The sequence below is a fragment of the Salmo salar genome, chromosome 03 (assembly GCF_965601325.2).
Source record: "Salmo salar chromosome 03, fSalSal1, whole genome shotgun sequence".
Lineage (NCBI taxonomy): Eukaryota > Metazoa > Chordata > Actinopteri > Salmoniformes > Salmonidae > Salmo > Salmo salar.
Genome location: NC_138293.1, coordinates 23,956,428 through 23,983,288, shown reverse-complemented (window position 1 = coordinate 23,983,288; position 26,861 = coordinate 23,956,428). Strand labels below are relative to the sequence as shown.

Sequence of the window (26,861 nt, the reverse complement as noted above, 5' to 3'; positions counted from 1 at the left end):
TCTGTAGTATATAAGTATATACTATATAGTATATACTTATATCTATATAAGAATACATATACATGCCCGTCTGAAGTTTGCCAATGAACATCTGAATGATTCAGAGGACAAATGGTGAAAGTGTTGTGGTCAGATGAAACCAAAATGGAGCTCTTTGGCATCAACTCAACTCGCCGTGTTTGGAGGAGGAGGAATGCTGCCTATGTTCCCAAGAACACCATCTCCACCGTCAAATATGGAGGTGGAAACATTATGCTTTGGGGGTGTTTTTCTGCTAAGGGGACAGGACAACTTCACCGCATCAAAGGGACGATGGACGGGGCCATGTACCGTCAAATCTTGGGTGAGAGCATCTTTCCCTCAGCCAGGGCATTGAAAATGTGTCGTGGATGGGTATTCCAGCATGACAATGACCCAAAACATACGGTCAAGGCAACAAAGGAGTGGCTCAAGAAGAAGCACATTAAGGTCCTGGAGTGGCCTAGGCAGTATCCAGACCTTAATCCCATAGAAAATCTGTGGAGGGAGCTGAAGGTTCAAGTTGCCAAACATCAGCCTCAAAACCTTAATGACTTGGAGAAGATCTGCAAAGAGGAGTGGGACAAAATCCCTCCTGAGATGTGTGCAAACCTGGTGGCCAACTACAAGAAACATCTGACCTCTGTGATTGCCAACAAGGGTTTTGCCAACAAGTACTAAGTCATGTTTTGCAGAGGGGTCAAATACTCATTTCCCCCATTAAAATGCAAATCATTTTATAACATTTTTGACATGCGTTTTTCTAGATTTTTTGTTGTTGTTGTTCTGTCTCTCACTGTTCAAATAAACCTACCATTAAAATTATAGACTGATCATTTCTTTGTAAGTGGGCAAACTTACAAAATCAGCAGGGTTTCAAATACTTTTTTCCCCCACTGTACATATTTTGTCTTGCCCATTCACCCTCTGAATGGCACACATACACAATCCATGTCTCAACTGTCTCAAGGGTTACAAATCCTTTAACCTGTCTCCTCCCCTTCATCTACACTGATTTGAAGTGGATTTAACAAGTGACATCAATAAAGGATCATAGCTTTCACCTGGATTCACCTGGTCAGTCTGTCATAGCAGGATGTTTTGTACACTGTGTACAGTATATACCATGGCAGGACATAGAAACCCAATAATCTATTGATAAACTAAATATAGTCTAGCCCATAGCCCTAAATGTTTTGATAATTTGGCCACTAATGTTTTAAAAATGTTGCACATTTAATCTGCTTTACAACAGGTGTAGAGCCTAACTGGCATACATAGGCTGCATGTCAGTTACAAGTTTGGGGAAGATCATTTTCCCCAATTTAAAAATGCACCTTTATAAAAAAAAAACATTACATGCCATGCATAATCGAATTTGTGGTCACTTTTGAGAATGTTCCATTAGCAGGAAAACACCATTCACGCTTATAGCCTACTGCAGTGTGCGCATTGCTGCGCTTATAATGTGAAGAAATATCCTAATAGTTTAACTACATTTTAAGCTGAACATTCTCATCTTTTGCATTAGATGCATTGCTTGAAACAGGTTTTTTGACGCTAGTGGAAGTATTCATTTGGGATATTTCACATCCCACAACTGTCCCAGACTATGTTTGGAATATTTATTTCTTGCACAGAATAGAGTAGGTTAACTTTTGTACTATGGGGTATAGTAGATTGACATAGGCTAGTGCTTTTGTTGTTTGTTAGGCCTACTCATCTTGTTGGCTGACAAAAAATACATGTGGACAGTTCTTCCAACATCTTCAATATGCACCTCGGAATTGGATAAAGGCCTGATTGGTAGAGTGCTGCAGAGATGGCTGTCATTCTGGAAGGTTCTCCCATCTTCACAGAGGAACTCTGGAGCTCTGTGAGAGTGACCACTGGGTTCTTGGTCACCGGGTTCTTGGTCACCTCCCTGACCAAGGCCTTTCTCTCCCGATTGCTCCGTTTGGCCAGGCGGCCATCTCTAGGAAGAGTCTTGGTGGTTCCAAACTTCTTCCATTTAAGGATGACGGAGGCCACTGTGTTCTTGGGGAAACCAGGCACCGCTCAATGCTGCAGACATTTTTGGGGTCCCTTCCCCAGATCTGTGCCTCGACACAATCCTGTCTCGGAGCTCTACGGACGATTCCTTCGACCTCATGGCTTGGTTTTTGCTTTGACGTGCACTGTCAACTGTGGGACCTTATATAGACAGGTGTGTGCCTTTCCAAATCATGTCCAATCAATTGAATTTACCACAGGTGGACACCAATCAAGTTGTAGAAACATCTCAAGGATGATGAATGGAAACATGATGCACCTGAGCTCAATTTCGAGTCTCATAGCAAAGGGTCTGAATACTTATGTAAATAATATAAACCAGTTTCTTTTTTTTTTTTTACTGTTTTTGTTAAATGTCTGCTCAGTCCACATGCCCACACACTCTATACACATAATGTATACAATAACTATTTATTTATACTATGATCCTCCCGTTATATGGAATGCCCACCGCCCTCATGTAATTTCTGTTTAAATGTTTTACTTGGTTCTTCAATGACAGACGGAACAGTTAAGGTTAGGTTTGACTATACAAGTAAAGACCTAGAAAATCCAACATATCCCATGGAATGGCTACGGGCTCCCTGATGGGGGGGGGGGAAAGCATATGGTTCTTGAACACCTAAGAGATTGTCCGTAGATGTATTTTTTCATTTTTTAACAAGAGTTACATAAAAAAAGGACAAATGGAACATTTTAAAGAGCAGCTGGGTTGGAGAGGCCTATGCTGCCACCTACTGTAGTAACAGCAAAGGTGTAGGCAGTCTGATAAATAAGAAAACACAATTTCCCCTTATCCCAGCATATGGACCAAGAAGGCCATTTTATAATGTTGCATTGTATCTTTTTTCTTTTTTTTCTTCATTTTTTTTATACCCCTTTTTTCTCCCCAATTTCGTGGTATCCAATTGGTAGTAGTTAGTCTTGTCTCATCGCTGCAACTCCCGCACGGACTCGGGAGAGGCGAAGGTCGAGAGCCATGCGTCCTCCGAGACACAACCCAACCTGCTTCTTGACACAATGCACATCCAACCCGGAAGCCAGCCGCACCAATGTGTCGGAGGAAACACCGTACACCTGGCGACCTGGTCAGCGTGCAGTGCGCCCGGCCCGACACAGGAGTCGCTAGTGCGCGATGAGACAAGGATATCCCTGCCGGCCAAACCTTCCCTGATCCGGACGACGCTGGGCCAATTGTGCGCCGCCCCATGGGCCTCCCGGTCGCGGCCGGCTGCGACAGAGCAAGGGCTCGAACCCGTTGAATTGTATCTTGAAGTGAAAATACTGTTCCCAACTCCAAAATACTATATATTTTTTTCTCGAAGTAATTGAAGTTATAAAAGAACTGGCTACATTTTTATTTCCAAAAGTGCTCTCAATTATTTATTGGATGAAAAAAGTATTGATTTTGTGATATCGGATCATTCTCCAGTATCATGCTTAATTACACCAATAGAATATAAGTTTAGAGAAAGAATTGGAGAATGAACAGAGCGGATCTACTAGACCCGAATTTTATTAAATATGTGATTTATTTTTTGTTTACAATCTTAGAAAAATCCCATAAAAAATCTTTACAAGGTAAAGAGTAAAATACAATTTCTGAACTTACGCAGAAATACTGTGTTTTACTTCTTAAGAGAGCCAACAACTACAGGTTAAACACTAATAAAGCATACTACTTAATGGCAAATAAACCTGGTCAAAATCTCACAGCTCTCACAAAATGAATACATGGAAAACCAGTTATAATTTTAAAAGATAAAGCTACAAAGGCAGTAATGAGAAACAACAATGTGATTTAATGACTATTTCTACCAGTTTCTATGAAAATGTATACAAATCAGAATTAAACAGTGGGACGGATCCTATAGCCGCCTAAGACTCAACAAATCGGAAGCAACTATCAGCGGACAAAAAATTATAATTAAAAACAGAGATCGCCCAAGAAGAAATATTAGATACTGTTAAAACATTCGCACAGAGAAAAGCACCAGAAATGGATGGCTTTCCCATAGAAATCTATTCAACATTTTGAGACAAATTAGCCCCCCTATTTACACAAATGACAACAGATATGTCTCTTAATTCAGTGCTTCCTAGTTCCATGTATCAAACAGTTATTTAAAATTATATAAAAACCAGGAAAATCTGGAGGGTCCCCTGCTGATTATAGACCATAAATGTAATAAATTGTGACCAAAAAATTATAACAAAGCTTATAAGCAATAAAATTGCAAAGTATTAACAGACTTGATACACATCAATCAAACAGGGTTTTATAAAAAAATATACACTTACAAATACAAGAACATGTTTCAGTTTAATACAATATGCAAAAAACAAGATATACAGTTGAAGTCGGAAGTTTACATACACTTAGGTTGGAGTCATTAAAACTTGTTTTTCAACCACTCCACAAATTTCTTGTTAACAAACTATAGTTTTGGCAAGTCGGTTAGGACATCTACTTTGTGCATGACACAAGTAATTTTTCCAACAATTGTTTACAGACAGATTATTTCACTTATAATTCACTGTATCACAATTCCAGTGGGTCAGAAGTTTACGTACACTAAGTTGACTGTGCCTTTTAAACAGCTTGGAAAATTCCAGAAAATGAAGTCATGGCTTTAGAAGCTTCTGATAGGCTAATTGACATAATTTGAGTCAATTGGAGGTGTACCTGTGGATGTATTTCAGTGCCTATATTTCAAGTACTATTCACATGGAATTTGGAGGGGGATGAAGTTCTTTTGCTCTGCATTGGAGCAGAGAACCTGTTGACTTTATCACTATGTTCCACTGAGTTCCAGGTCAATAAAGCAACAGAGGTAATCCAAGCAGGCAAGTAATACAGTCAGTTCTCTGGTTTTGGGAAATGCTGTCAAGCCTTGAATGAGCGCAACCACACTTGACACTCATTCCTGCCTCCCTGCCAGAAAAGTCCTTATTCCTGTGCAGACTAGAGGTCGTTGTTGTTTGGTATTGCTTTTGAAATTAGATTTGTTTTCCCCATCAGTCAGAATACAAATGTAGAACATAATCTAATACATGTTCATTACTTTTGTAGGTATAATACGCCCCTACTGCTACAATTCATGTTTCTCCATATCTGATGTCAATCTCAGACACAGTGGCTCTCATAGTTAAAAATAAACAATGTTATAGTATAAGAAAGTATGTTTTGAATCAGGGCTGGAAATATGAAGCCGTTACATTCAGATGTGTTCACTATTTCTGTCTCTACAGAACTGTCTCTACAAGTTGCACTCTTAGCAGATGATGTATCTGTTATCCCCTGCCCTCCTAATTTAGCTACCGTCACTCCCAAAACCCTTCTCCCCTTCCCTCCTCTCCCACAGTTCTGCAGGAACAGTGCCATGATCTGGCTAGATGAGGTTGCCCATGGCTAGAGACAAAACATTATTATGTTGCTGATTACAAGGAGGGCATACTGAGTCCGTTTTCCGTCTTCTAGGAGGGGAAACAATCAAGTATATCATACAGGACAGTTCAGTCCCAAGGGTTATGCATATAATTGGGATTTCAGTTATTTTCTCTTTTTTTTAAGATAGTTGAATACAAATAATCCTCATGTGTTTACACAATATAAATTGACAGTAGTTTTCAGTTAAAAGTGATGCCACTTGACATGTATGCTCTGTGAATGGTATACGAATAGATATCTAAAATAGTTTCATTTTTTCAAACAATCATGATGCAATGCTTGGATATGAGTTTTTAGTTTTATCTATAATTTTGGCTGCTAAACAAAAAATAGGTATATTTCACCATCTACAGAGTAGTAGTCATCCTTCAGCTTACCCTGCTAATCTATTCTCCACTGTAAAGTGAATGCTTTCCTCACTCAGTCCCTCCCTCTTCCCCTCTCTTCTCTCTTCAGGAGAAGAGGATAAGCTCTCTGGATGCAGCCAACTCTCGGCTGATGAGTGCCCTGACACAGGTGAAGGAGCGCTATGGCATGCAGAATCTGCGCAACGGCCTCTCGCCAACCAACCCCACAAAACTGTCGATCACTGAGAACGGAGAGTTTAAAAACAGCAGCTGCTGATTGTTAGTCAGACACCATGAGATGGTGTGATGGTGGTCACACTCTCTCCCCATGCACACAGGCCAAGGACCTGTCTCTCTCTTGACTGTATGTACTATACATCTACAAGGAATGTCTAGATATTAATGTATATAACTTATATCTTGTATTGGTTGTGTACAGAGATGATACTGGAAAGACGGGTCATTTGAAGACTGAAACAGGGGGGGATCAACTGTTGTCATAAAATAGTTAATTGGTGTTTTATAAATTACATTATTATTCCCATATGCAGACATGCAGTTTCTCTAAGATATATATTGAGGAGATGTACATATCATAAAGTGGGTTTGTTTTAAATAAATAGCTAAAAGCACATACTGAGCAATTATAGCTCTAAAAACATATTGTCAAAATAGGAGTGGAAGGGCAAAATAAACCAAAAACAGTTTTATGCACACTGTTATTCAAACCCTACTTTTTTATATTTTTTAACTTCTGTTTATGTTGTCTTAAACTAGGGGTTGAATTGGTTTTGATTAGCTGATTTTGAGTATATTGGGACTGCTGCTTGCCCATTATTAGCTGAAACCATAGGTCTTTGAGTTCAGGTTCTTAAGGCCAAATGGATCTTCAAAAATATGTTGTCTCGCTTCACCACCTTGTCACAGAATAGCAAATTGTATTTATTTCTGTACCGCTGACTGTCAAGCCCAGTCCCAAAAGAAGACCCTCATGACTTTGTACAATTTCATGTCAATAACTACTGTTTAAAAGAGTGTTGTCCCCCTCCTTCCCCTCATATGAACTGGTTTATGTCAATGTTTGCATATCTGTCCTTGTTGAATGTTGTGTAGAATAAAAGCGGCCTATAATTTTGTGGATATTTTGCATTTATGTGAATTGTATATGGTTTGTAATTCAACTACATTGCTAAAGCACATTTTTTTAATGGAGTTGTTACATAATTAGCCCCTTTTATAAAGATTATTTGGTTGCTGTTACTTTGGAAGATGTGACTTAATAAGTGAACCACAGTTAGTAGAACGGGGCATGTGGAACATACTTGTAAGCTTGATGAGAGGACCTCAATGACAGATGGAAAGTGGCAGATCTACGCCCAGTCTCCCTAGTCAGATGGGTTGCCTCCCACATGAACAATGTTCCAGCATAAACTGTGTGCAGTTGTGCTGTTGCCCTAGGTCTGGGATTTCCATAGACTAGAGCAGTGGCTCCCAACCTTTTTCGGTTAGTGTACCACCAACTGAATTTTGCTCTACCCAGAGTACCACCACCTGTGCATTTTAACAGTAATGCTTCTAACACACCAACAGCATAGCATCATTGTGTAAAATAGTATGCAGCAGCATATAGATATGTATGCAACAAAAGTTCAACATTCACCTTCTGCTACCATTTCTGTCAAGCCGGCTACGCATACGTTCGATAAATCCAACGTATGCACCACACCGAATGCTCTGCAACGCAATGCTCCATAGCAAAGCAGTTTTTCATAGCAAATGAATGTAATTCTGGTTTACTAAAATGCAATGACACTGTCGGTGTGATGGAAGTGTCAGTCTGTGGTCAGATGAAACTTCTCAAGTACACGCTGTGGATAGGCTTAAGTAACCCCAGGGATCCTTACCCCTGGTTGGGGACCACTGGACTAGAGCCAGGTGTCTGGGGAGATCTTTGCATGACACCCAGAACCTAGATAGCGGCCTACCGCCAGGGGGCGCTTGCTGTTTGGCTCCAGTGCGTCCTAGCCACGCATGCGCCCAAAGTCCAGGCCTGACCGTCTCGTGCCCCAGTGCTATCATGTCTGCCGTCTGAATGGTTTGCATTTGCTAGCCGGCTCGTTTGAAAAAGTATCTGGTGGAGGTCGAGTGGGTAAGATAAGCAAAGTGAAAGTTGTGTGAAGTGTATTTAGCTTGCTGGTCATGTCCATAATTTCATTGCAACATTGGCTAGTACAGAACTGAAGATTGAGCTTCTAGACGAGCTAACGTTTACCATCTACCGTTAGCTAGCTTCCTGAATTAGCTAGCAGCTTGTATACCTTTCAGCTAACGTAAGCCAAGCCGAATAGCTAGATTTGTTTTGTCTGACCTAGCGAACTGTGCATGCATTTTTAGATAATATTACGGCCAGTTAGGACCTGTAAATGCCTCTAAAATATTGCATTTAGCCAGTGTCCACGCTCATGTCGTGTAACTTTAGCTTGCCAATACAATAGCAGATCACGGCGTTATCGTTAGTCAACTAGCTAACTAAGAAGAAAAAAAACGACCTAGCTAACTAAGCTAGCATCCTGAGCTTGGTTTTTCTGGTGTTTTCAAAATTATTGAATCATTGATACAATGCAGTTGCTCTGAGTAAAGTCGACGAATCTCTGATCCCAACAGAGATTTACAAATCCGCCATGGCGGACATCAAGAACTTCCTGTATGCTTGGTGTGGGAAGAAGAAACTAACACCCAGCTATGACATTCGAGCCGCTGGAAACAAAAACCGACAGAAGTTTCTGTGTGAGGTCAGTTGAATTCTTTCAAATATGTCCATCTGCAAGCATCCGGTAAATAACAAAGTAGCTTTTAATATATATATACAATATTTGTTATTCCTCTTCCAAGGTTCGTATTGAGGGATTCAACTACACTGGAATGGGAAACTCCACCAATAAGAAGGATGCCCAGGCAAATGCTGCTAGAGACTTTGTCAATTATCTTGTCCGAGTTGGAGAAATGAATGCAGCAGAAGTCCCAGCCCTTGGGGTCAGTTATAACAATTTCACCCAATAGGTTATCAGTAAAACGACAGTGCAAAGCGATTAATTTGGCTGCTGGGGAACAAGGAGACCCACAGCTCCGCTAAATTCATTGACAACTTCTTGCCGTTTTCTATGGATTGTTAATTAAATAAATGTGAACTATTTGGTTATATTATCATCGCCTCTTGAAGAGCATAGTAAGAACTACACATTTCTGATTATTCCATGCAAAACAATTGCGCATAGTGCTAAATATCATCAGTTATACTGCAAGTAACTACATACTTTTCATTATCAGTAAACATCAATTGATCATGTAAAATTCAGATACGTGAGCATAGCCTCACGATATCTCTCAATATTGGCCACCATTAATTGGATATTTCATTGATATAAAATTACAGTGAACTATACCTGACAAGTGTGAGTGGTTTAGGTTAATTTCCCGTCCTTTGTGGGCGCAGCCTGTCAAGCAGCAGAAGGGCACATTGGCTGATGTACTGTTGGATAATAATGTTTCCGTTGCAAGCTACCGGTAGAAACTTTGTACAGTTGGCTAAACATAGTGGTAAGTATACCTAATGTACTTTTTCTCCAAACAACGTAAACCTATTTAGCAAAGCTAGCTAACATTATCCCCTTATCAACATTTGTTTAATCACGATTGCGACTGACAGACATGATATGCTACATTTAAGTGATAATGCCGGGGAAGCTAGTGTTTGAAGGATATATTGGCACGGGTGTTGTTAGAAAACCGTGCCAATATATCCTCCAAGCATCGGCTTCACTTTTATACAACGGGTTACCTACATATTCAAATAATGATTGCCATATTTTCATTTAAACCGTTGTTTTGATTAATTTATTCATACTAGAGGTCGACCGATTAATTGGTATTTTTGGACACTGATTTGCCGATGTATTTTTTGTCTTTTTTTTTATTTAACGAGGCAAGTCAGTTAAGAACACATTCTTATTTTCAATGACGGCCTAGGAATGGTGGCTTAACTGCCCTTTTCAGGGGCAGAACGACTGATTTTTATCTGGTCAGCTCGGGGATTCGTTTTTGCAACCTTCCGGTACTAGTCCAACGCTCTAACCCACCTGCCTTACATTGCACTCCACGAGGAGCCTGCATGGCAGGCTGACTACCTGTTACGCGAGGGCAGCAAGAAGCCAAGGTAAGTTGCTAGCTAGCATTAAACTTATAAAAAACGATCAATCTTAACTAGTGATTAAGTTAACTACACTTGGTTGATGATATTACTAGTTTATCTAACGTGTCCTGCGTTGCATATAATCGTTGCGGTGCCTGTTAATTTCTCATCGAATCACAGCCTACTTCGACAAACGGGTGATGATTTAACAAGTGCATTTGCAAAGAAAGCACTGTCGTTGCACCAATGTACCTAACCATAAACATCAATGCCTTTATTTAAAATCAATACACAAGTATATATTTTTAAACCTGCATATTTAGTTAATGTTGCCTGCTAACACGACTTTCTTTTAACTAAGGAAATTGAGTTCCGTGCAAGCAGTCAGGGTATATGCAGCAGTTTGGGCCGCCGGGCTCATTGCAAACTGTGTGAAGTCCATTTATTCCTAACAAGGGCCATAATTAATTTGCCAGAATTGTGCATAATTATGTCATAACATTGAAGGTTGTACAATGTAACAGCGATATTTAGACTTAGGGACGCCATCCATTAGATAAAATACGGAACGGTTCCGTATTTCACTGAAGGAATAAACGTTTTGTTTTCGAAATGATAGTTTCCGGATTCGACAATTTTAATGACCAAAGGCTCATATTTCTGTGTGTTATTATGTTATAATTAAGTCTATGATTTGATAGAGCAGTCTGACTGAGCGATGGTAGGCACCAGCAGGCTCGTAAGCATTCATTCAAACAGCACTTTCCTGCGTTTACCAGCAGCTCTTTGCAATGCTTCAAGAATTGTGCTGTTTATGACTTCGAGCCTATCAACTCCCGAGATTAGGCTGGTGTAACCGATGTGAAATGGCTAGCTAGTTAGCGGGGTGCGCGCTAATAGCGTTTCAAACGTCACTCGCTCTGAGACTTGGAGTAGTTGTTCCCCTTGCTCTGCATGGGTAACGCTGCTTCAAGGGTGGCTGTTGTCAATGTGTTCCTTGTTCGAGCCCAGGTAGGAGTGAGGAGAGGAACGGAAGCTATACTGTTACACTAGCATTACTAAAGTGCCTATAAGAACATCCAATAGTCAAAGGTATATGAAATACAAATCGTATAGAGAGAAATAGTCCTATAATTCCTATAATAACTACAACCTAAAACTTCTTACCTGGGAATATTGAAGACTCATGTTAAAAGGAACCACCAGCTTTCATATGTTCTCATGTTCTGAGCAAGGAACTTAAATGTCAGCTTTTTTACATGGCACATATTGCTCTTTTACTTTCTTCTCCAACACTTTGTTTTTGCATTATTTAAACCAAATTGAACATGTTTCATTATTCATTTGAGGCTAAGTTGATTTTATTGATGTATTATATTAAGTTAAAGTAAGTGTTCATTCAGTATAGTAATTGTCATTATTACAATTATTATTATGATTAATCTGTATCGGCTTTTTTAGGTCCTCCAATAATCAGTATCGGCGTTGAAAAATCATGATCGGTCGACCTCTAATTCATACCATTTCATCCTTAGACCCAACATAAATCTAGGGTTGTTACCCAAGCCGGCTGGTCGTTCTATCGGTTCGGTTGCCAGAGATGAGACCCAGTCGTTCAGTCTTTTTATTCTGTATCTATGGGCGCGACCTAGTCGTTGGTTCTAAATGTTCCATTACCATACTGGCTGGCAACGTTCTTATCACTTGCTAGCTAGCCAACTGCGGCTAACTTACAGTCATGTCAAACAGTGCAACCAGAATAACAACAGTAGCTTTTTTAACATCATAGATTTAGCCGGTGGTAACTAATGCAATAGACGCCGGATGGAATGTGGTTTTATATATATATATATGGAATGGAATGCCGGCGGAGAACAGATATTCTAAGTGTATTTGTAGTCCGACTCCGAAGGCGTGCACAGCATCCACCGCTTCCGAGTATATTACTTGCTAATGTTCAGTCTCTGAACAATAAAGTAGACAAGCTCGGGGCGAGGATCTCATTCCAGAGAGACATCAGGGGCTGTAATATACTCTGTTCCACGGAATCATGGCTCTCCTGATATACTGTCCCCGTCCATACAGCCAGCTGGGTTCTCAATACATCGCGCAGACAGAAATGTATTTGTTTAACCTTTACTTAATTAGGCAAGTCAGTTAAGAACAAATTGTTATTTACAGTGACGGCCTACCCCTGCCAAACCCGGACGACACTGGGCCAACTGTGCGCAGCCCTATGGGACTCCCAATCATGGCCGGTGGTACAGAAACCCTGGAATCGTACAGGAACTCAAGTCCTTTTGTTCACCCGACCTGGAATAACTCATTCAAATCCCGACCGTATTACCTCCGAAGAGAATAGTTATAGTCACAGCCGTGTATATTCCCCCCAAAGCCGATACCACGACGTCCCTCAAGGAACTACACTACACTGTGCAAACTGGAAACTGAAAGCACGAACCACCGCATTTAACCATGGCAAGGTGACTGGAAATATGGCAGAATACAAACAGTGTAGTTATTCCCTCCGTAAGGCAATCAAACAGGAAAAATGTCAGTACAGATTCAAAGTGCAATTCAACGGCTCAGACCCAAGACCTAAATGGCAGGGTCTACAGACAATCACTGATAACAAAGGGAAAACCAGCCACTTCGCAGACACCGTCTTGCTCCCGGACAAGCTAAACATCTTCGCCCGTTTTTAGGATTACACAGGGCCACTGACGCGGCTCCCGAGGACTATGGGCTCTTGTTCTCCGTGACCTACGTTAGTAAGACATTTTAAATGTGTTAACCCTTGTAAGGCTTCCGGCCTGGACGGCATCCCTAGCCGCGTCCTCAGAGCATGCGAAGACCACCTGGCTGGAGTGTTTACGAACATATTCAATCTCTCCCTATCCCAGTCTGTTGTCCCCACTTGCTTCAAGATATCCACCACTGTTCCTGTATCCAAGAAAGCAAAGGTAACTGAACTAAATGACAATCACCCCGTATCACTCACTTCTGTCATCATGAAGTGCTTTGACAGGCTACTTAAGGATCATATCACCTCTACCTTGCCTGACACACTAGACCCACTTCAATTTGCATACTGGCCCAATAGATCCACAGACGATGCAATCGCACTGCACACTGCCCTATCCCATCTGGACAAGAGGAATACCTGTGTAAGAATGCTGTTCATTGACTATAGCTCAGCCTTCAACGCCATAGTATCCTCCAAGCTCATTATTAAGCTCGGGGCCCTGGGTCTGAACCCCGCCCTGTGCAACTGGGTCTTGGACTTCCTGATGGGCTGCCCCCAGGTGGGAAGGTAGGAAACAACACCTCCACTTTGCTGATCCTCAACACAAGGGTGCGTGCTCAGCCCCCTCCTGTACTCCCTGTTCACCCATGACTACGTGGCCACGTATGCCTCCAACTCAAGTTTGCAGACGACACAACAGTTGTAGGCCTGATTACCAACAATGACGAGACAGCCTACAGGGAGGAGGTGAGCGCCCTGGCGGAGTGGTGCCAGGAAAATAACCTCTCCCTCAACGTCATCAAAACGAAGGAGCTGATCGTGGACTTCAGGAAACAGCAGAGCGAGCGCGCCCCTATTCACATTGATGGTGCCGCAGTGAAGGTGAAAAGCTTCAAGTTCCTCGGCGTACACAACACCGACGATCTGAAATGGTCCACCCACCCAGACAGTGTGTTGAAGAAGTCGCAACAGCATCTCTTCAACCTCAGGAGGCTGAAGAAATTCAGCTTGGCCCCTAAAACCCTCACAAACATCCATAAAGCAAGGTCAGTTCAAGTGCATCAAAGCTGGGACCAAAAGACTGGAAAAACAGCAATCTCAAGGCCATCAGACTGTTAAATAGCCATCACTAGCCGGTTACAACCCGGTTACTCAACCCTGCACCGTAGAGGAAGATGCCCTATATACATTGACATGGAATCACTGGTCACTTTAATAACGTTTACATGCTGCTTTACTAATTTCATATGTATATATTCTATTCTACTATATTTTAGTCAATGCCACTCCGACATTGCTCGTCCTAATATTTATATATTTAACTCCATTATTTTTCTTTTGATTTGTGTGTTTTGTGAATTGTTAGATATTGCTGCACTGTTTGAGCTAGGAACACATGCATTTCGCTACACCCGCAATAGCATCTGCTAAATATGTGACCAATAAAATTTGATTCAAGTGACTCTCACTTATCTGAAATAACATGATCAATTGATGTTTACTGATAATGAAAAGCATGGAGTTACTTGCTGTATAACTCCTAATAGAGCTAAAACGAATAGTCGGAAATGTGTTGCTAGTAGTTCTGACTATGCTCCTCAAGAGGTGCTGATATTAACAAATGGTTCTAACATTTATTTAACAATCCCTTGAACAGCACATACAGTTGTGGCCAAAAGTTTTGAGAATGACACAAATAATCATTTTCACAGTCTGCTGCCTCAGTTTGTATCATGGCAATTTGCATATACTCCAGAATGTTATGAAGAGTGATCAGATGAATTGCAATTAATTGCAAAGTCCCTCTTTGCCATGCAAATTAAATGAATCCCAAAAACATTTCCACTGCATTTCAGCCCTGCCACAAAAGGACCAGCTGACATGTCAGTGATTCTCTCGTTAACACAGGTATGAGTGTTGACGAGGACAAGGCTGGAGATCACTCTGTCATGCTGATTTGAGTTCGGATAACAGACTGGAAGCTTCAAAAGGAGGGTGGTGCTTGGAATCATTGTCCTTCCTCTGTCAATCATGGTTACCTGCAAGGAAACACGTGCCATCATCATTGCTTTGCACAAAAAGTGCTTCACAGGCAAGGATATTGCTGCCAGTAAGATTGCACCTAAATCAACCATTTATCAGATCATCAAGAACTTCAAGGAGAGCGGTTCAATTGTTGTGAAGAAGGCTTCAGGGCGTCCAAGAAAGTCCAGCAAGTGCCAGGACCGTCTCCTAAAGTTGATTCAGCTGCGGGATTGGGGAACCACCAGTCCAGAGCTTGCTCAGTAATGGAAGCAGGCAGGTGTGAGTGCATCTGCACGCACAGTGAGGCGAAGACTTTTGGAGGATGGCCTGTTGTCAAGAAGGGCAGCAAAGAAGCCACTTCTTTCCAGGAAAAACATCAGGGACAGACTGATATTCTGCAAAAGGTACAGGGATTGGACTGCTGAGGACTGGGGTAAAGTCATTATCTCTGATGAATCCCCTTTCCGATTGTTTGGGGCATCCGGAAAAAAGCTTGTCCGGAGAAGACAAGGTGAGCGCTACCATCAGTCCTGTGTCATGCCAACAGTAAAGCATCCTGGGACCATTCATGTTTGGGGGGGCTTCTCAGCCAAGGGAGTGGGCTCACTCACAATTTTGCCTAAGAACACAGCCATGAATAAAGAATGGTACCAACACATCCTCCGAGAGCAACTTCTCCCAACCATCCAGGAACAGTTTGGTGACGAGCAATGCCTTTTCCAGCATGATGGAGCACCTTGTCATAAGGCAAAAGTGATAACTAAGTGGCTCGGGGAACAAAACATCGATATTTTGGGTCCATGGCCAGGAAACTCCCCAGACCTTAATCGCATTGAGAACTTGTGGTCAAACCTCAAGAGGCAGATGGTCAAACAAAACCCCACAAATTCTGACAAACTCCAAGCATTGATTATGCAAGAATGGGCTGCCACCAGTCAGGATGTGGCCCAGAAGTTAATTGACAGCATGCCGGGGCGGATTGCAGACGTCTTGAAAAAGAAGGGTCAACACTGCAAATATTGACTCTGCATCAACTTCATGTAATTGTCAATAAAAGCCTTTGACACTTATGAAATGCTTGTAATTATACTTCCATAGTAACATCTGACAAAAATATCTAAAGCCACTGAAGCAGCAAACTTTGTGGAAATTAATATTTGTGTCATTCTCAAAACTTTTGGCCACGAGTGTAATTGTCAATGTTTTTACCGGAGCAATGGATCTCCTTGCCACCCAGCAGCCAAATTGAACGCGCTGCACCATTTTTTACATTTTATTGATAACGAACCATACTTTTTATCATCCAAGATAATAAAAAATGATGGACATGTTATTACCGTATTAAACATTATTTTCCTATTGATAGGCAAGTGGACCTGACTTCAGTGTGCCTGACTGTGGAGGAGGGGTTGATGGAGGGAACGTTAGCTTTGGAAGTCTTCCTCCAAGTGGACCTATCCCTCCTCACCTGGTTGTGAAAGCTGAGCAAGGTACTTGGCTAACTTCACCAAATGCTTGTAGGTCTGTACACAGTCTATGTTCTGTTAACTACATTCCCATGGTGTCATAACTCATCTCGTTGTTTAACTTTTGCTTCAGTGAATGCACCTTCTGCGCCAGTCCCAGGTGTCACTGGTTTGGGATATTCGGGCGGTAGCGGTGATTATTCCGGAGGTGGCGCAAACAGCAATGCTCCGTGGGATCGTGGGGCTAATCTAAAGGACTATTACTCAAAGAGAGATGAGCAGGAGGCACAGGCAGTAGGACCTATCAATTCACTATTTTTACAAGGCATTATTTCATATCCATTAGCTATCTTTATGCTGAATTATATTTAATCTAAGAAATGCATTTGTAGTAATTCAGTCTTCACGCATGCCTGATTTGAACCTTTGAAGTGTTTATTTTCCCCATCAAGACTCTGGAGTCTGAGGAGGTAGATCTGAACGCAGGACTCCATGGCAACTGGACTTTAGAGAACGCCAAGGCCCGTCTGAACCAGTTTTTCCAGAAGGAGAAGAATCAAACAGATTACAAATACAGCCAAGTTGGGCCTGACCACAACAGGTCAGGATGATGGGAAAATATTTTGGCCTGGAAGTTGATCAGTTAGCCTGGTGGAACCAGCCTGAACTCTGGTAACGCAGCGACCAGGCTGGTTCCAATAGGAGATTTTCCATGGATTCATTTATATTATCTAGTTTATCAGGAATATTGCTCCAAAGCATTCATGACAAACCGAAGAGCTGAGCCTTGCCTGTAGACATACAGGTAACTGCCAAAATAAAGTGAACACGAGTAAATGAGGGATACAAAGTATATTGAAGCAGGTAATTCCACACAGGTGTGGTTCCTGAATTACTTAAGCATTTAACATCCCATCATGCTTAGTGTCATATTTAAAAATGCCCAGTTGCCCATTTTTTGGCTACCATGGCAAGAAGAAGCAACCTCAGTGACTTTGGAAGAAGGGTCTCAAAGGAGCATAGGAGGTTTAAAGGGTGTTTGTGTGTGTCTTGGTCACCGGATCGCAACCCTTAACACTTATTTGAGATTCTGGAGCGGTGCCTGAGACAGCGTTTTCCACCACCATCAACAAAACACCAAATTATGGATTTTTTTGTGCGAGAATCCCTCCAATAGAGTTCCATACGCTTGTAGAATCTATGCCAAGGCACATTGAAGCTGTTCTGTCGACTCGTGGTCCCACGCCCTATTAACATTTACGTCATTATTAAGACACTTTATGTTGGTGTTTCCTTTATTTTGGCAGTTACCTGTACATTTAGTTATGGGGACTGCATGTTTTTCTGCTGGACTTATATGGAGACAGAGCCCTCCTGGGTGTGCGGTTAACACCTGAGAGGTCTCGGTTAACTTTTCTCAAGTCATTTTGGAGCTATTTATACCTCAACCATAGAGATCCTGTAATCCCATAATTAATTATATGATCTCTGACCTTAACCAATACCTTACTAGTACAATATGGATTATATTTTAATTTAACTGGACTCGGTCAGTAATTCTGAATGTGAATAGTAGTGGAGATGTGATGCCAGAATTCACAACCTACCTTGTCAAGACATGTGACATCCTTTAGGCTGCACTAAAGTTGTTATATGGTTGCATCCACAATGGGGGATGGAATGGGCAGATTATTGTGTGGTTTTGATTTCTGGTGTCACTTGTTCCACTAGGGATGGGGCAGTGGCTGAGGTGATAAAGTTGATTGTTGATTGAAGTCTGGCAGAAAAACATACTGGCTCCCCCAAGGGCAAGGGTTATCATCAGACTGGACAATAGGCTTCTCAAGCTCAGAGGTCAGTTGGTCCAATGATTGATACATGTTTTATCTACAGTAAAAACACGAGTTACACATTATTCTGATTTTTCATAGAAAGTGAATTAGGCTTAGTAACATTATGGATGATGGTGTTTTTTTTGCTTCTACTTCAGGAGCTTTATTGCTGAGATGCAGTTATTTGTAAGACAGCTTGGTAGAAGTAAGTACAAACTTTTCATTGAACACAAACTGAGTTGTCTATCAGATGTAAAATGCTTTGTTTACATTTTTGAAGATGAGTCAGAAATATTAGCTTTTTCCAAATTCAGGAGAAATGTAACACTGACAACCTAGCTTAGTAGCTTTCTGGAGACAACAAATATGTGACTTCAGAATAAGAAATACATTTTCATTTGTTTTGTAGAGATCATTGCCCGTGAGCATGGCTCTAACAAGAAGCTTGCGGCCCAGTCCTCTGCGCTGTCTATCGTCCGTCAACTTTACCATCTAGGTGTCATTGAGCCTTATTCTGGCGTTACTAAGAAGAAAGAGGGGGAAATTGTAAGTAACGTGTTTTACTGCTGATATTATATTGAGTTATTACATTGATTTATTAATGACATGGTCTTAATGTTGTATGCTTTGTTTGTTCACCTTATTTTATATGTCTCAAGGTTAGAACTAAGTATGCAGCAAGTCTTTTTAATGTACGGTTGAACCTTGGTGTCTTCACAGTTGGAAGCTTTTGAGGTGAATGTGGTGGATGATCTGCAACATCAGCTGCAGAGTATGGCCCAAGAACTGGGTGTTGTAATTCCACCTCCAGTAAGTCTAATTTATATGAGGACATTTATTAACCTTTATACAGTTTCAATTAGTGTGTCCTGTTACACAAAAGCAATGAAAAGTACTTTGTGATTTAATATGAGGATTATGAGTTAAACCTTTTTCCTGTCCCCAGCCACCTGATCCAAGTACTCCAGTGTCTTTGGTCCAAGGGAAGATGGCTGTGTTTGAGCCCTCCCAGAGACAGAGCATGGCTGGGGTGGTGCCCTGGTCCCCTCCGCAAGTCAACTGGAACCCCTGGACCAGCAGCAATATTGACGATGGACCACTGGCATTTGTGAATCAAAGACTTGTTTCTAGCTGTACATTTACTAAAAGAAATGCAACAATATATCTGTGTTTTCTACTGTTATTCTCTTCATAATCTGACCTTTCTCAAAACTAAAGCAGTCTATTTTGTTATGGTAGGCTGTCCATCTTATCTAAAAGTATCATTTACGTTTCCCCGTAGTGCACCCCAGAGCAAATCAGCACTGACCTCCATCATGAGCTGACTTATCAATTGGAACAAGATCAAAGCTTACAGAAGGTATGTTGTTGCCCTCACTTAACTGCAATTGAGTTATTCCTAATGAAAACAGGACAAAAACACACCCTGTTTTGGGGGATTTTGACATTTTATCCTTAGAATGGCTCTTTGGCAGTAGGATTGTTGACACGTATTTGATATTTGTATCTTAAAGCATAATTGAGAAATAATGAATTGAATTTGGAATATGTGTACATTTTGGCTGTACCTAGGCCTCCTTTAAGACTCCATAATGTTTCATATATGTAGGTGCTACAAAGCAAAAATTGGTGTCATATGAAGCTTTACCGCTTTCCCTGTAATATTTAGATTTACAAAAAACAATTTGCATTTAAAGGTGCAATATGCCGAAATCACTCTGCCATTTCCTGGTTGCTAAAATGCTAATAATTTGCGTAATTTCAGTTTGACATAACAATCAATATATTGTAGAGAATCATTGTACCATCTAAACTGGTGAAATGTCTTTTCAATAACCAAAAATATTGTATTTTTTGGCTTGTTTGAAGCTGGTGTACAAAATCGAAAGTAAAAGATGCAAAAAACTAAACTTATGAATGGAGAGAGCGCACATAGAACAGATCTACCGCTTCTAAGATTGGCTTTCAACCAGAATGACAGATCCACAACTCGCATATCTATATGAATTTGGTCGGGTCGCCCAAAAAGGTAAGTATTCAGACCCCTTTACTTTTTCCACATTTTGTTACGTTACAGCCTTATTCTAAAATGAATTAAATAAATAAAAATCTTTAGCAATCTACACACAATACCCCATAATGACAAAGCGAAAACAGGTTTTTAGAAATGTTTACAAATTTATAAAATGTAAAAACTATACCTTATTTACATAAGTGTTCGGACCCTTTGCTATGAGACTCAAAATTGAGCTCGGGTGCATCCTGTTGTCATTGACTTGTCATCGGAATGTTTCTACAACTTGATTGGTGTCCACCTGTGGTAAATTCAATTTATTGGACATGATTTGGAAAGGCACACACCTATCAATAGAAGGTCCCACAGTTGACAGTGCATGTCAGAGCAAAAACAAAGCAATGAGGTCGAAGGAGTTGTCCGTAGAACTCCGAGACAGGATTGTGTCAGGGCACAGATCTGGGGAAGGGTACCAAAAAATTGGCTAGCATTGAATGTCCCCAGGAACACAGTAGCCTCCATCATTCTTAAATGGACCACCAAGACTCTTCCTAGAGCTGGTCACGTGGCCAAACTGAGCAGTCAGGGGAGAAGGGCATTGGTAAGGGAGGTGACCAAGAACCTGATGGTCACTCTGACAGAGTTCCTCTGTGGAGATGGGAGAACCTTCCAGAAGGACAACCATCTCTGCAGCTCTTCACTAATCAGGCCTTTATGGTAGAGTGGTCAGACGGAAACCACTCCTCAGTAAAAGGCAAATGAAAGCCCACTTGGAGTTTGCCGAAAGGCACCTGAAGATTCTCAGACCATGAGAAACAAGATTCTCTGGTCTGATGAAACCAAGATTGAACTCTTTGGCCTGAATGCCAAGCGTCACGTCTGGAGGGAACATGGCACCTTCCTTATGGTGAAGCATGGTGGTGGCAGCATCATGTTGTTGGGATTTATTTCAGCGGCCTGGGACTGGGAGACTAGTCAGGATTGAGGGAAAGATGAACGAAGCAAAGTACAGAGAGATCCTTGATGAAAACCTACTCCAGAGCGCTCAGGACCTCCCGACTGAGGCGAAGGTTCACCTTCCAACAGGGCAACAACCCTAAGCACACAGCCAAGACAATGCAGGAGTGGCTTCGGGACAAGTGTCTGAATGTCCTTGAGTGGCCCAGCCAGAGCCCGGACTTGAACCCGATCGAACATCTCTGGAGAGACCTGAATATAGCTGTGCAGCAACGCTCCCCATCCAACCTGACAGCTTGAGAGGATCTGCAGAGAAGGGGAGAAACTCCCCAAATACAGGTGTGCCAAGCTTGTAGTGTCATACCCAAGAAGATTTGAGGCTGTTATCGTTGCCAAAGGTGCTTCAACAAAGTGCTGAGTAAATGGTCTGAATACTTACAGTGAGGGGGGAAAGTATTTGATCCCCTGCTGATTTTGTACGTTTGCCCACTGTCAAAGAAATGATCAGTCTATAATTTTAATGGTAGGTTTATTTGAACAGTGAGAGACAATAACAACAAAAACATCCAGAAAAACGCATGTCAAAAATGTTATAAATTGATTTGCATTTTATTGAGGGACATAAGTATTTGACCCCGCTGCAAAACATGACTTAGTACTTGGTGGCAGAAAGATTTCTGGCTCCCAGGTGCCTTTTATACAGGTAACGAGCTGAGATTAGGAGCACACTCTTAAAGGGAGTGCTCCTAATCTCAGCTTGTTACCTGTATAAAAGACACCTGTCCACAAAAGCAATCAATCAATCAGATTCCAAACTCTCCACCATGGCCAAGATGAAAGAGCTCTCCAAGGATGTCAGGGACAAGATTGTAGACCTACACAAGGCTGGAATGGGCTACAAGACCATCGCCAAGCAGCTTGGTGAGAAGGTGACAACAGTTGGTGCGATTATTCTCAAATGGAAGAAACACAAAAGAACTGTCAATCTCCCTCGGCCTGGGGCTCCATGCAAGATCTCACCTCGTGGAGTTGCAATGATCATGAGAATGGTGAGGAATCAGCCCAGAACTACACGGGAGGTTCTTGTCGATGATCTCAAGGCAGCTAGGACCATTGTCACCAAGAAAACAATTGGTAACACATTACGCCGTGAAGGACTGAAATCCTGCAGCGCCCGTAAGGTCCTCCTGCTCAAGAAGGCACATATACATGCCCGTCTGAAGTATGCCAATGAACATCTGAATGATTCAGAGGACAACTGGGTAAAAGTGTTCTGGTCAGATGAGACCAAAATGGAGCTCTTTGGCATCAACTCAACTCGCCGTGTTTGGAGAAGGAGGAATGCTGCCTATGACCCCAAGAACACCATCCGCACCGTCAAACATGGAGATGGAAACATTATGCTCTGGGGGTGTTTTTCTGCTAAGGGGACAGTACAACTTCACCGCATCAAAGGGACGATGGACGGGGCCCATGTACCGTCAAATCTTGGGTGAGAACCTCCTTCCCTCAGCCAGGGCATTGAAAATGAGTTGTGGATGGGTATTCCAACATGACAATGACCCAAAACACACGGCCAAGGCAACAAAGGAGTGGCTCAAGAAGAAGCACATTAAGGTCCTGGAGTGGCCTAGCCAGTCTCCAGACCTTAATCCCATAGAAAATCTGTGGAGGGAGCTGAAGGTTCGAGTTGCCAAACGTCAGCCTCGAAACCTTAATGACTTGGAGGAGTGGGACAAAATCCCTCCTGAGATGTGTGCAAACCTGGTGGCCAACTACAAGAAACGTCTGACCTCTGTGATTGCCAACAAGGGTTTTGCCACCAAGTACTAAGTCATGTTTTGCAGAGGGGTCAAATACTTATTTCCCTCATTAAAATGCAAATCAATTTATAACATTTTTGACATGTGTTTTACTGGATTTTTTTGTTATTCTGTCTCTCACTGTTCAAATAAACCTACCATTAAAATGATAGACTGATCATTTCTTTGTCAGTGGGAAAACGTACAAAATCAGCAGGGGATCAAATACTTTTTTCCCTCACTGTATGTAAATGTGATTTCTTTTATAATTTTTTACAAATATATAAATTAGCAAAAATGTCTAAACCTGTTTTTGCTTTGTCATTATGGGGTATTGTGTGTAAATTGATGACAGGAAAAAGCACCGTGATCATTTTTAGAATAAGGCTGTAACCTAATTTTTTTTTTAACAAATCAAGGGGTCTGAATACTTTCTGAAAGCACTGTACCTATTTTAGCTTTAATTTATGAATATTGAAAAATAAAACATGAATATTCAAAATATACCATTTCTGATTGAGCTAATTGTTCAATATATTCTTGAGCATACTATATTCTACTGGCATATCAAAGTTCCAGAGTGGGATCTCTGATACTTTTAGAGTTATGATCCAATTAGTAAACGTTACCAACAGAGTCAATGTGAAATTGATTCAAAATGGTCGCCCTTTGCTGGTGATTTGCAGGATGAAGACTGATACAAGTACTATGAGGGGTGTGATTGGTTACATTGCTTACTATGCCAGTTTCTCTGTATACAATTAGCCATAACATTAAAACTATCAGAGATCCCGCTCTGGTACTTTGATATGCCAATAGTCGGCGGCCTGTGCAAGGCCAAAATGTCACAAATATTCCAACTTCAATTAATAATGTATTAATATGCTTTTAGATAAATTGTATGTCAACAATCCTTCCTTCAAATGAGAATTCTATGGATCAAATCAGAAAAAAGGTGGAATTTTTTTGGTCTGGTTTCGTGAGGAATCACTCAATTATCTTGAGTTAGTGTTAAATTATGTCCTGTTATCAGTCCCTCCAGGATTCCTGGTTTCTGTGATCACATGTTTTTGTGTGCCAAATCAACTATTCCCTGCATATTATGCGAGAGCTTGCAAATTTCACCAATCACCACACTTTTTCTACATAAAACAGTGAAATCATCGCAATATTATCACATGACTGACCCACCACCGCAGTACAAAAAGAGGGCTCACAATTTCAACATTTCCCGCATATGGTTCAATCAAGCCACATGTCAACAATCCTTTTCCCACATCGGCACATTTTTGTGACAAATTGGACAATCGTTGTATATTGCTATGCAAAATATCAGAATTTTGCATGGGACTGTGTTATGTCTGACTGACATGCAAAAACGTGTCTCCTAGGTCATTGGGGAGCGAGACGGGCTTCCAGTGAAGAACTTTGAGGAGGAGATAATGACTGCCGTTCAGGGCAGCTCAGTGGTGATCATTCGAGGGGCGACCGGCTGTGGCAAAACCACCCAGGTTCCTCAGTACATCCTGGATCAGTTCATCAAGAGTGGGAGGGCATCCGAGTGTAACATTATTGTAACCCAGGTAAGACTCGAAATTAAATATTCATGAATTTGAAGATTTTCCTTGCTTGTGATGGGATAATGCCTTTGTTGTCCAATTGGGAAATGTTGTTTGTGGCGTTGTGTGAACGTTAAGACATTACAGACAAACACAGGTCCAGGACATGGACTGTTATATAGAAGATAAATAGAATATTAAAGTGCAGATATCTGAATGACTGCTATTTCACGGTAACCCCTTCCCTTCTTCGTCAGCCCCGGCGTATCAGTGCAGTGTCTGTGGCAGAGCGTGTTTCCTACGAGAGAGGAGAGGATGTTGGTAAGAGCTGTGGGTACAGCGTCCGCTTTGAATCCATCCTCCCACGACCCCATGCCAGCATCATGTTTTGCACTGTTGGTAAGGGTCTCTTATTTTCATTTGTTATTCATACTTTAGGTGTTTTATGTAGCTAATACAACTGGGGTTAAGAATAGCAGAAGACACATGGAATTGTATTGATAATATATAGCATAATTTGGTGTATTGCTCTATTTCCAGGTGTGTTACTGCGGAAGCTGGAAGCAGGTATTCGCGGGATCAGCCATGTGATTGTGGATGAAATCCACGAGAGAGACATCAATGTATGTATATCTGATGACCCTCGCCAAATTGTAATCCTTAGGGGTACAGATTGAGCCTAGTTCTGGACTAAAAAGCACTCTCAATGGAGCGTCTCAATTGAGAATGGTTTGTAGTCCAGGACTAGGCTTAATCTGTGTCTGGGAAATCAGCCCTCGGTGTACTAAAGTAAGTAATGTTTACTTTTTTGCTCTTCCCAGACTGACTTCCTCATGGTGGTGCTGAGGGACGTGGTCCAGACCTACCCAGAGGTCCGCATCATCCTTATGTCTGCCACCATCGACACCACCATGTTCAGAGAGTACTTCTTCAACTGCCCTGTCATCGAGGTGTTCGGCCGCACATTCCCAGTACAAGGTAAGAGCTCAGTCATATGGAGCTCGCAAACTTTCTTAAATCATCTAACCTTCATATTGTCCATTTTATGGGCTTGTAATGGATAGCTATGAAGTGTTGTATCTTTTTCAGAGTACTTTTTGGAAGATTGCATTCAGATGACGCATTTCATTCCACCTCCGAGTGATAGAAAGAGGAAGGACAAGGATGAGGAAGGAGGAGATGAAGAGGTATGGGATAGTACTTTGTCGGTCATAAGCACAGAGAACCATTTCATTTGACCACTGTTTGTTGTTTTTCGGAAGTGTGTTCTATGTGTATGTTTCTTCCTCTTGTTTGTCACAGGCCAACTGTAATGTGATATGTGGGCCAGAGTACACCCCAGAGACTAAGCGCTCCATGGCCCAGATGAATGAGAAGGAGACTCCCTTTGAGCTGGTGGAGGCCCTGCTGAAGTACATCGAGACCCTCCAGGTGGCCGGGGCCGTGCTTGTCTTCCTGCCCGGCTGGAACCTCATCTACTCCATGCAGAAACACCTGGAGATGAACCCACACTTTGGTGTGTGGTCTCAATACTAATCACTGGTTCTCCCATAGAAAAACTGTTGGTCAAAGTATTTGGATTGATGTCAACAAATGCATTGTTTTCATTTTAGTCGCAAATCACCCAAGTTTCTGCCATAGAAATGCTGTTGATTGTAATTGTAATGACACCAGTAAATTTACTTTTTAATTTTGTTTCACCCAGGGAGTCAACGGTACCTGATTCTGCCTCTCCACTCTCAGATCCCCAGAGAGGAGCAGAGGAGGGTATTTGAGCCTGTACCTGAAAACATCACCAAGGTCAGTCAGGGTCTTAGGGTTTTTCCTGTAAAGGTTTATAATGATTTATCTGTTGTTATTTATATTTTATCCTTTTCAGGTGATCTTATCAACAAACATTGCAGAGACCAGTATTACCATCAATGATGTAGTATATGTCATCGACTCTTGCAAGTAAGTTTCTCACTTGATATGCTGTACTTTTAAATTATGTCTTAGTTACATTAATTATCATTGCATGGGAGTGTAGCTACTAATGACCACCAATTATTTTGTGTTTTCTCTAAGGCAGAAAGTGAAACTGTTCACGTCTCACAACAACATGACCAACTACGCCACGGTCTGGGGCTCCAAGACCAACCTGGAGCAGAGGAAGGGTCGCGCCGGCCGCGTCCGGGCTGGCTTCTGCTTCCATCTGTGTAGCAGAGCACGCTTCGACAAGTAAGTCTCTGGGCCCCGTTGCATAAAACATCTTAAAGGTGCAATATGCAGAAATCGCTCTGCCATTTCCTGGTTGCTAAAATTCTAATATTTAGCCTAATTTCAGTCAGTGACAAAACAAGTGTAGAGAATCATTCTCTAAAACTGCTGTGAAATATATTTTCTATAACCAAAATTATTGTA

The 26,861-nt window shown here is 41.6% G+C and overlaps 2 protein-coding genes across 9 annotated transcripts in view; both read left to right on the top strand.

Annotated features, from left to right (window-relative positions):
* The window catches only part of LOC106599426 (ras GTPase-activating protein nGAP), a 111,434-nt gene extending 104,426 nt beyond the window's left edge, over nucleotides 1-7,008 (top strand). For all 8 annotated transcript variants that reach the window (XM_014190657.3, XM_014190659.3, XM_014190658.3 and 5 more), the window contains one exon: nucleotides 5,978-7,008. In XM_014190657.3, coding sequence (XP_014046132.1) covers nucleotides 5,978-6,145 — 168 coding nt within the window. In that variant the 3' untranslated portion in view covers nucleotides 6,146-7,008. The remainder of the gene's footprint in view (nucleotides 1-5,977) is intronic.
* An 886-nt stretch (nucleotides 7,009-7,894) lies between these two features.
* Nucleotides 7,895-26,861, top strand: part of dhx9 (DEAH (Asp-Glu-Ala-His) box helicase 9) — a 31,724-nt gene continuing 12,757 nt past the window's right edge. Inside the window, 20 exon segments of the mRNA XM_014190662.3 lie at nucleotides 7,895-8,017; nucleotides 8,533-8,660; nucleotides 8,761-8,901; nucleotides 16,195-16,318; nucleotides 16,428-16,588; nucleotides 16,747-16,895; nucleotides 18,285-18,331; nucleotides 18,536-18,672; nucleotides 18,847-18,936; nucleotides 19,073-19,234; nucleotides 19,409-19,486; nucleotides 24,291-24,482; nucleotides 24,716-24,857; nucleotides 24,999-25,081; nucleotides 25,280-25,436; nucleotides 25,548-25,645; nucleotides 25,761-25,974; nucleotides 26,164-26,258; nucleotides 26,338-26,411; nucleotides 26,526-26,678. Coding sequence (XP_014046137.3) covers nucleotides 7,900-8,017; nucleotides 8,533-8,660; nucleotides 8,761-8,901; nucleotides 16,195-16,318; nucleotides 16,428-16,588; nucleotides 16,747-16,895; nucleotides 18,285-18,331; nucleotides 18,536-18,672; nucleotides 18,847-18,936; nucleotides 19,073-19,234; nucleotides 19,409-19,486; nucleotides 24,291-24,482; nucleotides 24,716-24,857; nucleotides 24,999-25,081; nucleotides 25,280-25,436; nucleotides 25,548-25,645; nucleotides 25,761-25,974; nucleotides 26,164-26,258; nucleotides 26,338-26,411; nucleotides 26,526-26,678 — 2,543 coding nt within the window. The 5' untranslated portion in view covers nucleotides 7,895-7,899.